At 35.6% G+C, this 13,655-nt stretch overlaps 2 protein-coding genes across 5 annotated transcripts in view; one reads left to right on the top strand and one right to left on the bottom strand.

The window, feature by feature from the left end:
- The window catches only part of ARL13B (ARF like GTPase 13B), a 68,601-nt gene that overhangs the window by 30,335 nt on the left and 24,611 nt on the right, over positions 1 to 13,655 (top strand). The gene's annotated exons all lie outside the window — the stretch shown is intronic.
- Positions 829 to 12,619, bottom strand: STX19 (syntaxin 19). The gene is made up of 4 exons (XM_081139417.1): positions 12,569 to 12,619; positions 12,353 to 12,403; positions 4,535 to 4,717; positions 829 to 2,690 (listed from the first exon to the last, which is right to left on the bottom strand). The coding sequence occupies exon 4, from the start codon at positions 2,675 to 2,677 to the stop codon at positions 1,793 to 1,795; it is 885 nt and encodes a 294-aa protein (XP_080995543.1). The 5' UTR covers positions 2,678 to 2,690; positions 4,535 to 4,717; positions 12,353 to 12,403; positions 12,569 to 12,619; the 3' UTR covers positions 829 to 1,792.

Raw genomic sequence — 13,655 nt, 5'->3', positions numbered from 1 at the left:
CCAAGAGTTCCTACTGATTTAACTAATATCTTAGAAACTTCCACTTGGACATTTTATTATCGTCATGGATTCCCTTGGTCAAACCTTCCTTTCTGTCTTTTCCCTTCTCAGTAAATGGCAATATCATCCAATCAGTATCCTGTAGTTTCTGTCTCTTAAATCTGTCACAGTTTAGTCTATCACTTTTGTTTTTTTTAAATCACCACTGTATAGTATATAGTTGTTAAGAGCTGACTCTGGAATCATACTGCCTGAGTTCAAGTCCTGAATCTCTAGACACAGTTTCTGTGACCTGGGACAGGTTACTTAACCTTTCTGTATGTCAGTGTTCTTGTTTGTAAACTTGTAAAATTACTAGAACTATGCTGGAACATAGCAAGTAACTTTATTAATCTCGAGTTTGAGTACTGCTGCTACCACCACCACCACCTCCATTCCCATCCTGGTCCAAGCCCCCATCATCTCTTCCTGGGACTACTTCATTAAGCTAGTTGTTTTCTATACCTATTTGCATGTCTTCCACTCACCTGTCTCAAATCCATTCTAACCCACTCTGCATACAATAGACAGGATGACTTTTCTCAAATATAAATTATATGACATTACCAGGCCAAAAACAATCTGGGGGCTTTTCATTGATTATACTGCTTAAATTTCAGACTTACATGGTTTAGAAAGTCTTAACTCTAGCCCCTGCTGACCTTTCTTAACTTCCTCTTTCCTTACTGCTCTTTTTGCCACTGATATAGATGTACTATTCATTTTTTGTTTGTTTGTTTTGAACAGAGTAAATTATACCCTCCTCAGAGTCTTTCTACTGTTTGTACCCTATGCCTAGAATGTACCATCCCTTGTCCTCATCATTTAGATTTTCACTTAATACTACCTTTTAGAGAGGCCTTCATTTGCCACCCTGCCAAAAGAAGCCACCCTGATAGTCTCTGTCTCATCATATCCTCATTTTGTTTGTCAAGAACTTAGCGTGATCTGATATTTGTATTTGTTACCTGTTTTCTCCACTAGAATGTGTTACAGATTTCTATGCCTTTGTGAGTTCAAACTATATCCCTTGCCCCTAGTGTAGTGCTGGGCTTTACAAAAAAGTGATGGAGAAATGTTCAAGAATACAGTTGTCTTTATTTTTTACTTCATTTGCCAACCCTCCTGATCTGTATGTAATACAGTGTGCTGAATAGAAAACCGTCTTCAGGAAAACAGTGCCTTAATTTGTCTTCTTAGGCCTTAAACTAGATTCAGCTCCTGTTACCAACTAGACTCTTCATCAGGTACATAGCTGGATCTTATCAGGATTTGCTGACCACTGAGTTATCTGATGTATCTCAGCATAAAAGATTTGATACAGCTTCCATTTAATTTTGCTTGAATATAGCACCCTTTGAAGTCTTGTTTTATACAATTCTTAACTACCAAAATATTCTCAAATGAACCAAAAGGATTGTATAAGTAGTTGCCACTTATTGACATTCATCTTCTAAAGACATTGGAAATTACAGAAATATATAATAGAGCTTGATACCTGATTAGAAACTTAAGATCATTCACCTCACTTTCAACAGCTAAGGATACTGGTTTTAGTTTAATAAATGAAGACGTTTTCTGTCACTGGCTTCGGAAGTTTATGCAATTCTAGTGGGTGAGGGCTGAAGGGGGAAATTATGACTTAATAGTGATGAAAGGTATGTGAATGAACCTGTGCAGTGAAGAAAAACAGGACGCTGAAATACGGGGCATCCTTCATCCCAAAGCTGCAGACATTTCTAAAATAGCTTCTTTATTTTGAGCCACAGCATGGACAACACCAACAACACAGTACCCTGCAAGGATTTCTTTTTTTGTATTTCACAGCTAGCCCAAATTTCTCTTTAGTAGTGTTAACGTACTCTTTCGTGCCACTCACTGTCATTTCAATGTTGTTGATGCTTTCCCCTTGCTCCTCTACTAGGAGAGAGATCTGAAGGAAAAGCTCCCTTAGGTCCTTCATCTGATTCTCCAGATTAACAAGCTCCTTGTGTCTCTGTTCTATCTCTGAGAGCTGTGCTTTAGTGATACTGATTTCTGTGAGCAGGCTTTCATTGAAAACTTCCCATTTTCCTTGGTGCAGCATGTCGTTTATTTCTTCGTCAGGCACGTGCTTCCCAGCCACTTCCAGCTGACGGACAATAAATGTCTTGCACTTGTCTTGCTTCGCCGCTATTGTGTCGTTGTATGCCAACATGGTTTGCTGAAAATGACGGAACATTGCGGCGTGCTGAGACCTAAGTATCCTTGTGACCACGGATGATGGACCGTTCTCTGCCTCTGATTTTTTAGCTTCTTTTACTAAGTCATCCAAACCTCTCTTAATGTGTTCTGCTTGGATTTTTATCTCCTTCGTCGCGCTCGACTCCCTCTTAAGGAGACTAAACCTCCTCATTGAAGCCACCAGACTTTTCTGTTGCTGCCCAAACTTTTGAACGTCGTCTGTCAGATTGTTAATACTCTCCTGGAGTTTTTGGACCTCATGTAGGTGTCTCTCAGCTACCGGCTCTCTTTCATAAATAACAGCTTGTTGCAGAACCATTCCTTGGTCCTCTGCTCCTGTAGTTGACACATGCCTGTCTCTAGAGAGTTCCAATTCCTTTGTCCGTTGCTTTAGTTCTTGAAGTCGGTCCTTCATCTTCCCTTTCCTCCTAAAAAGCAAAAATGGTTTTGTTGAATAAAGAAAAGTTTAGTATTTTCCCCTGAAGCAGTTGGTTTCACATAGCTATACCTATCTCCCCCCAAAAATCCTAAGTTTCTGAAAAGAGGTTTAAAAATTAGAAAAGTCAGGAAGAATTTCCTCATAAACATCACTAAAATAGAAAAAGTAATGTAAAATAATTTGTAAATTACTTTGTATGATGTGGGGCTACTGAGTCCATTCAGTTGAGCGAAGTAGTTTAGAAAGCAGTGATAGAGATACAGCTGCCCCAAAATAACTTTTTGTATCATGACACTGCCACATAATAATAGATTTTCCTTTTCCCCCCAAGATTTTTAAATTAATTTTTAGAGAGAGAGGAAGGGAGAGGGGGAGAGAGAGAAAGAAACATCAATGTGAGAGCAGAACATCGATCGACTGCCTCCTGCATGCCCCCTACTGGGGATCAAGCTGGCAACCCAGGCATGTGCTCTTGACCAGAACTGAACTGACAACATCCTCGTGCACGGATGATGCCCAACCAACTGAGCCACGCCAGCCAGGGCCATTGATTTTTCTTGATATAGGAAGATATATCTTAGTGGAAAGTTTGACTTGACCATATCCTTCAACTTTTAAAATGGAAAGAGCACCCTGAAAGTGCCCTTATTATTAGAGATACTGTTCCCAGTTAATTTGGTCTATGTAGTGTTAAAAATATACTAATTTTTGCTAAATATACATGATTTAATGAAAACCAGTATAGTGACAGGGAAGATTTCATATGAGAGCTTTAAGCAATATGGATAATGTTGAATTTATCTTAAAATTTCTGAGGCTTCTGGATTGATTAACATTATTTTATATTGAGATTTTTACAAATGTGATAATATATTAATATAAAATCTTATTTTAGGGGCACTGGTAATATTGACATTGTGTTGGTAATTATCCATAGGTTCAAGTTGATGTGCATAATTTATATATAATGATATATATAGTTATATGCATATATATCTAAAATGAAGTGAATAAATAGCAGTCTTTGTTAATAAAATACTTAATTTTCACAGAGCATCTTGACTTTAGAAAGGCATCCAATAGTACCTTTCATGATATTTTTGCAGCTAAAAGGAAGCTGTTAAAAAGCAACAAATAGCTCATTGAACCACACATAATATCAGTATCACAGGAAAAGGACTCTAATGTTATGCTGTTATGATATGGGACTCAGTTTTGATATATTTATGCAACTATTTTATCAGTGATTTGGATGTTGTCTTAAAGGCATACTTATCAAATATGTTGATGGCACAACATTTGGAGAGAGATTATGTTAACAGAGTTGGGATTCAACTATTAAAATAACATGGAACACTTTACTAAAAGTAACAACAATATGTTTAACCAGGGTAGATATAAAATATTTACCTAGTTTAGAAAATAAGTTCATATCTACAAAGTGGAAGGCCCTTGCATTCATAATAGTGCTTATGAAAATTACTGGAGATTTTAGTTAAATACAAGCTTTCTGTCAGAACTATCAGAATAGTCATTATGCTCTCACGAATAATAGTGTCACACCTAGATTGACTAAGAAAGGTATTTGTTCCACTGTGGACTGTGCTAGTCAAAGCAAATGGGAGAGGGACTATGTTAAGTTCTGAGTGTGAAATTTTGAGATGAAAATTCACAAATTAGGAATTTGCAAACTGTCATGGAAAGGATGAGATTGGAAGACCATATATAGTATATGGAGAATTAGTCACAGAAATGGAAATATTTGTCCTGCAAAAGAGAAGATACAGGAAATATCTACAACTGTTTTCTAAAATGTGTAGGAATTCTACTTACTTGGCATAACTCCAAAGGGCAGTGGGTGGAAATTGCACGGAGAGAAGTTTAATTAGTATAAAGAAGACTCTTCAGACAACTAGAGCTTTCCCAAGATGGAATGAACTGCTTCATGAGATGATAAGCTGGCCATGACTGGAGATGTTCAAGATGTCCCAGTCGAGGATGTTGTAAAAATGATGCCTGCATTGCATAAAAAGTTAAACCAATGTCCTGATATATATATATATATATATATATATATATATATATATATATATATATTATATATTTTTTAAAATATATCTTTATTGATTTCAGAGAGAGGAAAGGAGAGGGAGAGAGAGAGAGACAGAAACAACAATGAGGAGAGAGTCATTGATCAAGTCCGCAACCGGGCATGTGCCCTGACCAGGAATCGAACCCTGATCGCCTGGATCCTAGGCTGACGCTTAACTGCTGAGCCACGCCCGGCCGGGCCAATGTCCTGATATTATTCCTTTGGATTTAAAGGACTGACATTTTGTCAAATAATTACTGAGGCTTAATATATGCAAAGTTTTAAGTGTTGCAGTATATATTCAGTATTGCCTGTCCTTGAATAACTTACTATCTAAGGGGAGATGGACAATATACACTTAAAAATTAAATTAGACCACCAGCTAACACCATACCCAAGAATAAACTCAAACCGGATAAATGATTTGTCCAGCTCAGCAGTTGAGAATTGACCTAGGATCCAGGAGATTGAAGTTCAATTCCCAGTCAGGGCACATGCCCCAGTTGGGAGCTAGATCCCCAGTGGGAGGCATGCAGGAGGCAGCCGATCAATGACTCTCTCATCACTGATGTTTCTTTCTCTCTCTCTCTCCCTCTCCCTTCCTTTCTCTGAAATCAATAAAGACATATTTAAAAATAATGGATTAAAGATTTAAATATAAGTTTCGAAACCATGAAAATCCTAGAAGAAAACATAGTAAAATATCAGACATCTCATGTAGCACAATTGTCATTGATACATCTCCTAGGACAAGAGAAACAAAGGAAAAAATAAAACTACAAAAATAAAACTACAAAAGCTTCTGCACAGCAAAAGAAACCATCATCAAAATGAAAAGGGAACCCACTATATGGGACAACGTATTTGCCAGTTATATATAAAGAACTCATACAACTCAACAAAAATAAGTCAAACAATCCAATTAAAAAATGGGCAAAGTACCTGAGTAGACACTTCTCCAAAAAAGACATACAGGTGGCCAATAAACATATGAAAAAAATGCTCAATTATCAGAGAGATGCAAATTAAAACTAATGAGGTATCACTTAAGACTACCAGAATGGCTCCATCAACAAATCAACAAACAACAAGTGCTGGCGAGGGTGTGGAGAAAGGGGAACCCGAGTACACTGCTGGTGGGAATGCAGACTGGTGCAGCCACTGTGGAAAGCAGTATGGAGTTTCCTCAAAAACTAAAAAATGAAACTGCTTTTTGACCCAGTGATCCCACTTCTGGGAATATATCCTAAGAATCCTGAAACACGAATCAGAAAGAACATATATACACCTATGTTCATAGCAGCATAATTTACAATAGCTAAGATCTGGAAACAGCCCAAGTGCTCATCAGTAGGTGAGTGGATAAAAAAGCTGTGGCACATTTACACCATGGAATACTATGCAGCTGTAAAAAAGAAGGATCTCTTATCCTTTGGGACAGCATGGATGAACCTGGAGATTATGCTAAGTGAAATAAGCCAGCAGAGAAAGACAAACATCATATGACCTCACTTATATGTGGAATCTAATGAACAAGATAAACTGACTAATAAAATAGGTCCAGAGACATGGAAGCATGGAACATACTGACAGGTCTCAGGGGAAGGAGGCAGGGGGGAAAGGGAAGAGATTAACCAAAGAACTTATGTGCGTATATGCATAACCCATGGACACAGACAGTAGTGTGGTGAAGGCCTGGGGTGGGTGGAGGGGGTAAAGGCAGAGGGGGGCAAGTGGAGCACATATGTTATATAGTCAGCAATAAAAAATAAGTTTAAAAAATTAAAAAGTTTTAAAAAGTGGTTAAAATGGCATGTCACTTTTGATATAGCCATAAGCTTTTAAAAAATTGTCTCATTTTTAAAATTAATTTTATTTTACTTTTTCAATCACCATTTATCTCTTCTATTCCCTCTTCCACCTCTACCCACCCCTCTCCCCTCCCACAATCATCACACTATTGTCCATGTCCACGAGTTCTTTTTTTTTCTTTTTTTTGCTCAGTCCCTCCATTCCCACAACCTGCCTCCCCCCCCCCCCCCAGCTTCTGCCTGCTCTCTGTGGTAGTTCAGTTTGCTCATTAAATTCCACATATGAGTGAAATCGTAGGTACTTGTCTTTCTCTGATTGGCTTATTTCATTTAGGATAGTGTTCTCTAGGTCCATCCATGTTGTCACAATGGGTGAAAATTTCTGCCTTTTTTATGGCAGAGTAGTATTCCATTGTGTAAGTTTATCACAGCTTTTTTATCTACTCATCTACTGATGGACACTTGTGCTGCTTCCAAATCTTGGCTATTGTAAATAACACAGCAATGAACATAGGGGTGCATTTATTCTTTCAAATTAGTGGTTCAGGTTTCTCCAGATAAACTCCCAGAAGTGGAATCACTGGGTATTAAGGCAGTTCCATCTTTAATTTTTTGAGTTTTCCACAGTGGCTGCACTAATCTTAGTCAAAGGAAACCATTAACAAAATGAAAAGACAACCCACTGAGTGGGAAAGCATATTCATCAATGATAACGCCTGATAAGGGGTTAAATCCAAAATTTATAAAGAACTTACAAAACTCAACACCAAAAAACCCAAACAATCCAATTAAAAAATGGGCAAAAGACCTGAATAGACACTTCTCCAAAGTGGGCATGCAGATGGCCAGTAGATATATGACAAGATGCTCAAAGTCAGTAATCGTTAGAGAGATGCAGGATGGCTATCACCAATACATCAACAAAGGACAAGTGTTGGCAAGGGTGTGGAGAAAAGGGAACCCTCCTGCACTGTTGGTGGGAATATAAACAGTCTCTTTTTAAATGTGATTTTAATTTTCTTCAAGTTAATTCATATACACAGTTTAAGAAATCAAATCATTTCAAGACTTATAAAAATATACAGCCAACCTCATTTTCAGTTCCCAATTCCCAAAGGGAGTCATTGTCAGCTTCTTAGCTATAAGTTGCTTTTAAACCCCCTATTTCTAGGTAATTTACTTATGTAGGTGTTTCTGCTTTTTCACATTTAAAAATTATACTGAATCCCTGTTACGATAGATGTGAATTTAACCTTTTTTCGCATCCCTGTCCTTCCCTCAGTGTTTACCTCTCAGTATAGTTATATCACAATTTTTGGTTAATTAGTATTCTATGTTTAGATTATTATGACTAACCAAATATTTTCTGGGGATATAATTTTTACTTGGAAGTTATATATTTCCCCTAGAATTTTAAAAAATTTGCTGTTTTCTTCTCACTTCTTTTGTTGCCCTTGAGAAATCTGCCATCTGATTCCTGATATTTTTTGTGAGATCCGTTGTGTGTTTTTTTAAAATTTCCTTTCATGAAACTCTTGGCCTTTTCTCTTTATTCCTAGTGTACTAAAATGTCACAATAACATACCCAGGGTAGATTCTTCTGCAGTATTTGCTAGACATTTAGTAGCTTTTTCAATCTGAAAATTCATGTATTTAGGATTGGGGGTAAGGGGGTGGAGAGGCAGGGAATCCTAATTCATTAAAGAACTTCAGCTTCTCCACTTTCTTTGTATAGTTTTCTTTGAAGTTCCCCTTATTTGGTTGTTTACTTCCTTAACAACTTTAATTTTCCTAGTGTCTGCAGGGTAAAGTTTCTTGCCAGAAGACACACAACTAAAAAGTGGCAAAGCCTACATTAGAATATAAATCTACCTGATGAAGATTTGTTCTTTTTTCCTAATCCATAGTGATAGATTATCCTAGTGAAATAAACAAATGAAGTTGATCTGTATCAAATATTATTAGTATAAACACTGTGTTTAAAAGAAAAAAGTTCTTGCAGGAGGTAATATAGCATATCAGAGCTAAAGTAATTATGTTGTTTGCAGCTTTATTAGGATCTTTAATTTAATCAGACCAAATTAAACACTTTGTAGTTGAGAAGAAGAAAAGGAATGAGTTCTGATCTCATAGACCTATGTCACAGGAAGTCTGTAAGGAATTTTGGACCCTGTCCTTTACGTCATGTAGAGATCGGGGTGGTTATAATTTCTTTTGCCTGAGCTCACAGTCATAGGCTGAGATGAGATAATAGGAAGAGAGGAATACTTCATTCCTATTTATGTACAGAGATTTCTGTTTCCTATTCTTGTACTAACCTGTTAGTATGAATTCTTACAGTATATAGCAGATATGCTCTGTTGCACTATTTTTTTACTGGACTTGTGTTCTTGATAATATGGGAAAAAGAAAAAAGTAACAGTATTGGAGACTCAGATTAGCAATGAGAGGATCAAAACAAAACATTTTGAATTTTTATTCATGAGAATCAAGTTCTACCTAATGCTCATATCACTGCTACGAAGCATTTAACAACCTTTACATTTCTCAGGAACTGCAAGGTCTCCAACTTCCTCTTTGGTAGTATGCCTTGGAACAAATCCTGAAACAGCCCCCTCTAACATTTTTATGGCTGGATAGAGCTTGCTTTTTTAAAATTAGAAATAAATGGCCAATTCTATCAAAAGCCTTTTTTCCTAAAGCATCATAGTTAAAAATTTTTTTCTTTTAAGAAATAAAATATTTCAAATTGATATTGTAGCACAGTACATCTTTGCAAAATACTTTTGGGGAGGTGAATGTTACTGTCACTGATTTTGGAAACCAAGATATTTGACTCTGACCCTTACCAAGGTTGTCTTTCCCTGGTTTCCCATCACGGAAGAACAGTTTCCTGAAGGAGTACCAGACTTTCATATTTGAATAAAAGGTACTTTACAGAACTCTTCAGAATATGCTGATATGTATTTTATATTCATTAATCTTGATAACTTTACTGGGGAAAAACAAGTAAATATGCTGAATTTTTTTTTTATATAAATCTCTATATGTTACAGATATTACAGGGCAAACAGATTTCCTTTCAGGGCTGTATATCATGGCATGCATAATACAGTAAGTGATGTTTATGTAAAATTAACTATAAAGTTTATACTGTGTTCATCTTGGTTTATGGATCCTATGTCTTCATTTATTTCCTTTGAATAGTTAAAGGGTATTTATGTTAAAGATCCTTAACATTACTAGGTTGTTTTTGGTTTCTGAGGAATAAATATCTTTGTTTGTTGTGGCCACTGACTGTTTCTCTTGGCGGTGGGCAAGTAGATTTAGTGAAGTTTGTCAGCAGTTTATCTTCAGTGGGGAATGATATAAGAATGTCTCCGGTGCCCTCCATCGTGGATACATTCTTATCTCATGTTTGTGGTTGTCACTAATAGGGCCCCATGGGTTCTGCCTGTTGTAGCCCAGGCAGTATAAATATGGGCCTAATTTTTCTCTAGAGATTTTTATAGCCTGAGCGGATCCCTCACTTCTTGTTGTAATCCTGGACAAGCCAACAGAGTTCCCTGTCTCTGTATATAGACTGTCCTATTTTTTGTAGTTCACTGCTTCATCTAGGAAGCTCAGTTTTAGTTCCCTATTATGCACAAACCCTAACCCCAGCTTCTAGTAGCTCATTGAGTTACTTTAATTCCTACTGTCTACTTTGGCTATGAGTATGCTCCCTCTTCATTTCTAGCACTTGGAAATTTCTCTTTTGTACTTCAAATGTAATATGTAATTCTAAAATTGGCCTTTCTTTTCTCAAGGCCATATCGAACATTTCTGTATGTAGAAGAGGGAAGAATTCCTGTTCTGTACATCTTGACTGAAAGCCATATTGATTATCGTTACAGAATTAACATAATTCAGAATGTTCCCCAAATCCTTGTTTTTTCCGGCAGAAATTGACTTAATATAGGTACTCAGGTGCACTTACATGCTGTATATAAATTGCATTTTCTAGTAGTTGCATACTCATAACTACGTGTGTATACTCATAACTACATGTATAACTATTTCCAACTTAATCATATATCTTTTTAAAATAGAATATTAAGCAAAATGAGACATGTAAGCATATTAGAATTTAAAAGTTGGAAGAGACAAAGTTCATGAACATAAAATATTAAGCTCACAGTTATTTAATTGCTGAGGCTAGGTGAAATTGATGAGGATACTATTTTACACAATCTTTTCTGTACCTTAAATTTACCTTTTTAATGTTGGAAGAGTTCTATTCAAATGTGAATCTTTCAGCATGTTTAACTTACTGCATTGCTATACTGTTTTGAATTCTATAGTCAATAACTGACTATATTTTTGAGCTTAAACATATTTGCAAAACGAAAGAACATTAATTTATAAACATGGTAATCAACTTTGACAGTTTGTTCTGGGAATAGCAAAGTATACTTGTATGACTCAAAAGTTTCTCCACCCTAAGACAGACAAGGAACATTTCCAGGAACAGAAATATAAATAAAAGTTACCTAGTGCTTTGCGAAATATACCCTGGAATAGATACATTATAGATTTATAGATTTTTATAGGTATTTTCTTTTTATAGTTATTTTACTGATTAAATAAAACATTTCAAGAAATGTAACCAGTTCTTATCTAACATCAAATGGGGTATTTATTTTACTATTTTTGTTTTTGTGTATGAGGATAGCTTGCAGAATTTCCCTAGTTCAGGGTGAAAGGAGCTGATGTTATTGGAATAGTTACCTCTTTGTATACTTCAGTAAGGAAAACAAACAGACATATTGCAAGTTGCATATATTTTCTCCAAGTTTAAATTATCTGATGTTTTTGTAATGTAGTCTTTCAGGACCTTTTTAAAATTTTACTTTTTACTTAGTTTAAATAAGTTAATTGTTAACTGACTTGTTTAAATATTAAGACTCTTACTTACCTGATGAAAGTACACTGTACATACATAATATGGTAACAATTATAAAATAACTTTGAAGAAATATCAGAAAATAAACTCTGCTTTGGTTAAGCCTCTCTCTATTGCTTTATTTTGAAAGTCTTACACCTACCTATATATGTAGTATTTAAGTGATGCTGACTTAAAAAATGTAAAACTATCAAATCAAATATATTTATATTAAATTTTATAATTACTTTTAGTACTCTAGCTAAAACATTAAAAAAGTGAGTACTTTGATATTTCACAGTAGTCCTTTTAGCAGATTATTTTCTAATTTCCTCAAATTAATTTTAAAATATTCTGGAAACAACAGTGAAGGAATTAACTAAGACCTTCTAGAAAATTACCTTAAATTTTTAAAGGTTATACGTATGTGTCAGATTTGGGCACAAGCTTATTTTCAGAATTCATTGTTAAGTGTTCTTTAAAGCAAGGACAGTATGACTAATGTATAACCAGTCTATAAAAGAAAGAGTTTTAAGTTTGTTCCTATAGGATCTGACTTTCCAGCGTTTCAAAATGAGAAGCTATTTTTTTTAAAGGACTTAAAAGAAGTTGATTTTTATTATAGTGGTCTATTTCTGAGACCTCTAAACCCAGATCCTGTTCAATTTATTAGCAGTATATACAAGCAGATCAGCTGCCGGTAGCCTGGTCCAAATCTGAGCAAAACAAGTAATTTTAGTTATCTGTTGAGCTATTTTTAAATGTCACAGATTTCAGGCTATGGGTGCCTCATATTAAAAAGAAAAAAAAGAGTGGTTTATTACCTTTGTCTTGCTCCTTTTGTTGCTTTTCCACCTGCCGTGTTGGAGTCCTGCCTTTGAGAGAAAAACTGAGTATCATCTGTAACGTTTTGATCAAATTAAGTCTCTATCTTACAGTTCACAGGCAATTTCTGTACATTTTCATATAGTTAACTTAATTGAAAGCCAAATAAGTTTGAGATAAAGTTGTCCTTTTGCTTAGAAGAACAAATTGCTTACTTCACGCCTGGAGAATCCGGTTCTGCCAGTTAACCGCCCATTCTTTAGATTAAAGGAAGATCATTTTCATTGGAGCCAGTTGGTAACAGGAAGTCCTTGTTAAACCAACTACATAGGGTATTTGGACAGGCTCTGTAATTCCATTTCTATATTATATATAAAGTGCATTAACCACTAAAACGGGGGTTTGTATTTAAACAAAGTTTACTTTGTTTTCTTTAGGTTTCAAAACTTGCTAAATATACAGAATTCGGAATAAATAGGAATGGAAAGAAGCTCGGTGTAAAAGCTTTTTGTTCCACTTACTTTAAAATGTTTGAATCCTATCCTATTTTAGGAAATCCCAAGAGCTTCACTCATAAAGTCATTGAATTTCAGAACTACAGCTGCCAGAAAAGAGCTCCTGTGTTTAAGCCTCCCTCCCCATTTTTCCTGTTATTATACCTGCTATTTTTGAAGTTTCTTCCAGAGTTTTCAGTATAGAAAAACTAGTTATGCTATAATATGTTAGCTGTTTATTGTCAATAGAACAATTCAAAATTAATTTTTACCAGAGTGAAATATTGGTTTGAAAAATTAGAAATGAGATGTCTCCAACAGTAGTAAATTTCCTTACCATCCCTTTTTTTTCTGCCTGATTTTTATGGTTTGAGGGTGAGAGGAGGGACATTGGTATAATTTCTATCAAAATCACATTTGCCGTTATTCTTTGATTTAGTGGCCTCACTTCCTGGAATCTGTTCCCAAAATAAGAAGTAACTCGTTCCCACACTTACTCTTTACAGCACTCCTTGCGAAAACAAAGCACTGGAAACAACCCAGAAGTCCTTCAGTGTGGGCTTGGCTGAATAAATGATGAAATGGCCCTGTAATGAGCATTTTGTTCATTTATAAAGAATATAATAATAAAGAAGATGTCTTTACAATTCTTCAGGGTAATTTTAGGATTTAGTGTTTAAAAAAAATGGAAGGTGGTACACAAGAGTATATATAATATGCTTGTTTCTGAGAAGGAAAGGGAGTGTGGAGATACATATACACCCCCCCCCCCCCCCAGCCAGTCAGTAGCAGTGAATATAGTGCCCAA

The sequence above is a fragment of the Miniopterus schreibersii genome (assembly GCF_964146895.1).
Source record: "Miniopterus schreibersii genome assembly, chromosome: 5".
Classification (NCBI taxonomy): Eukaryota; Metazoa; Chordata; class Mammalia; order Chiroptera; family Miniopteridae; genus Miniopterus; species Miniopterus schreibersii.
This window is presented reverse-complemented; position numbering and strand designations above follow the sequence as displayed.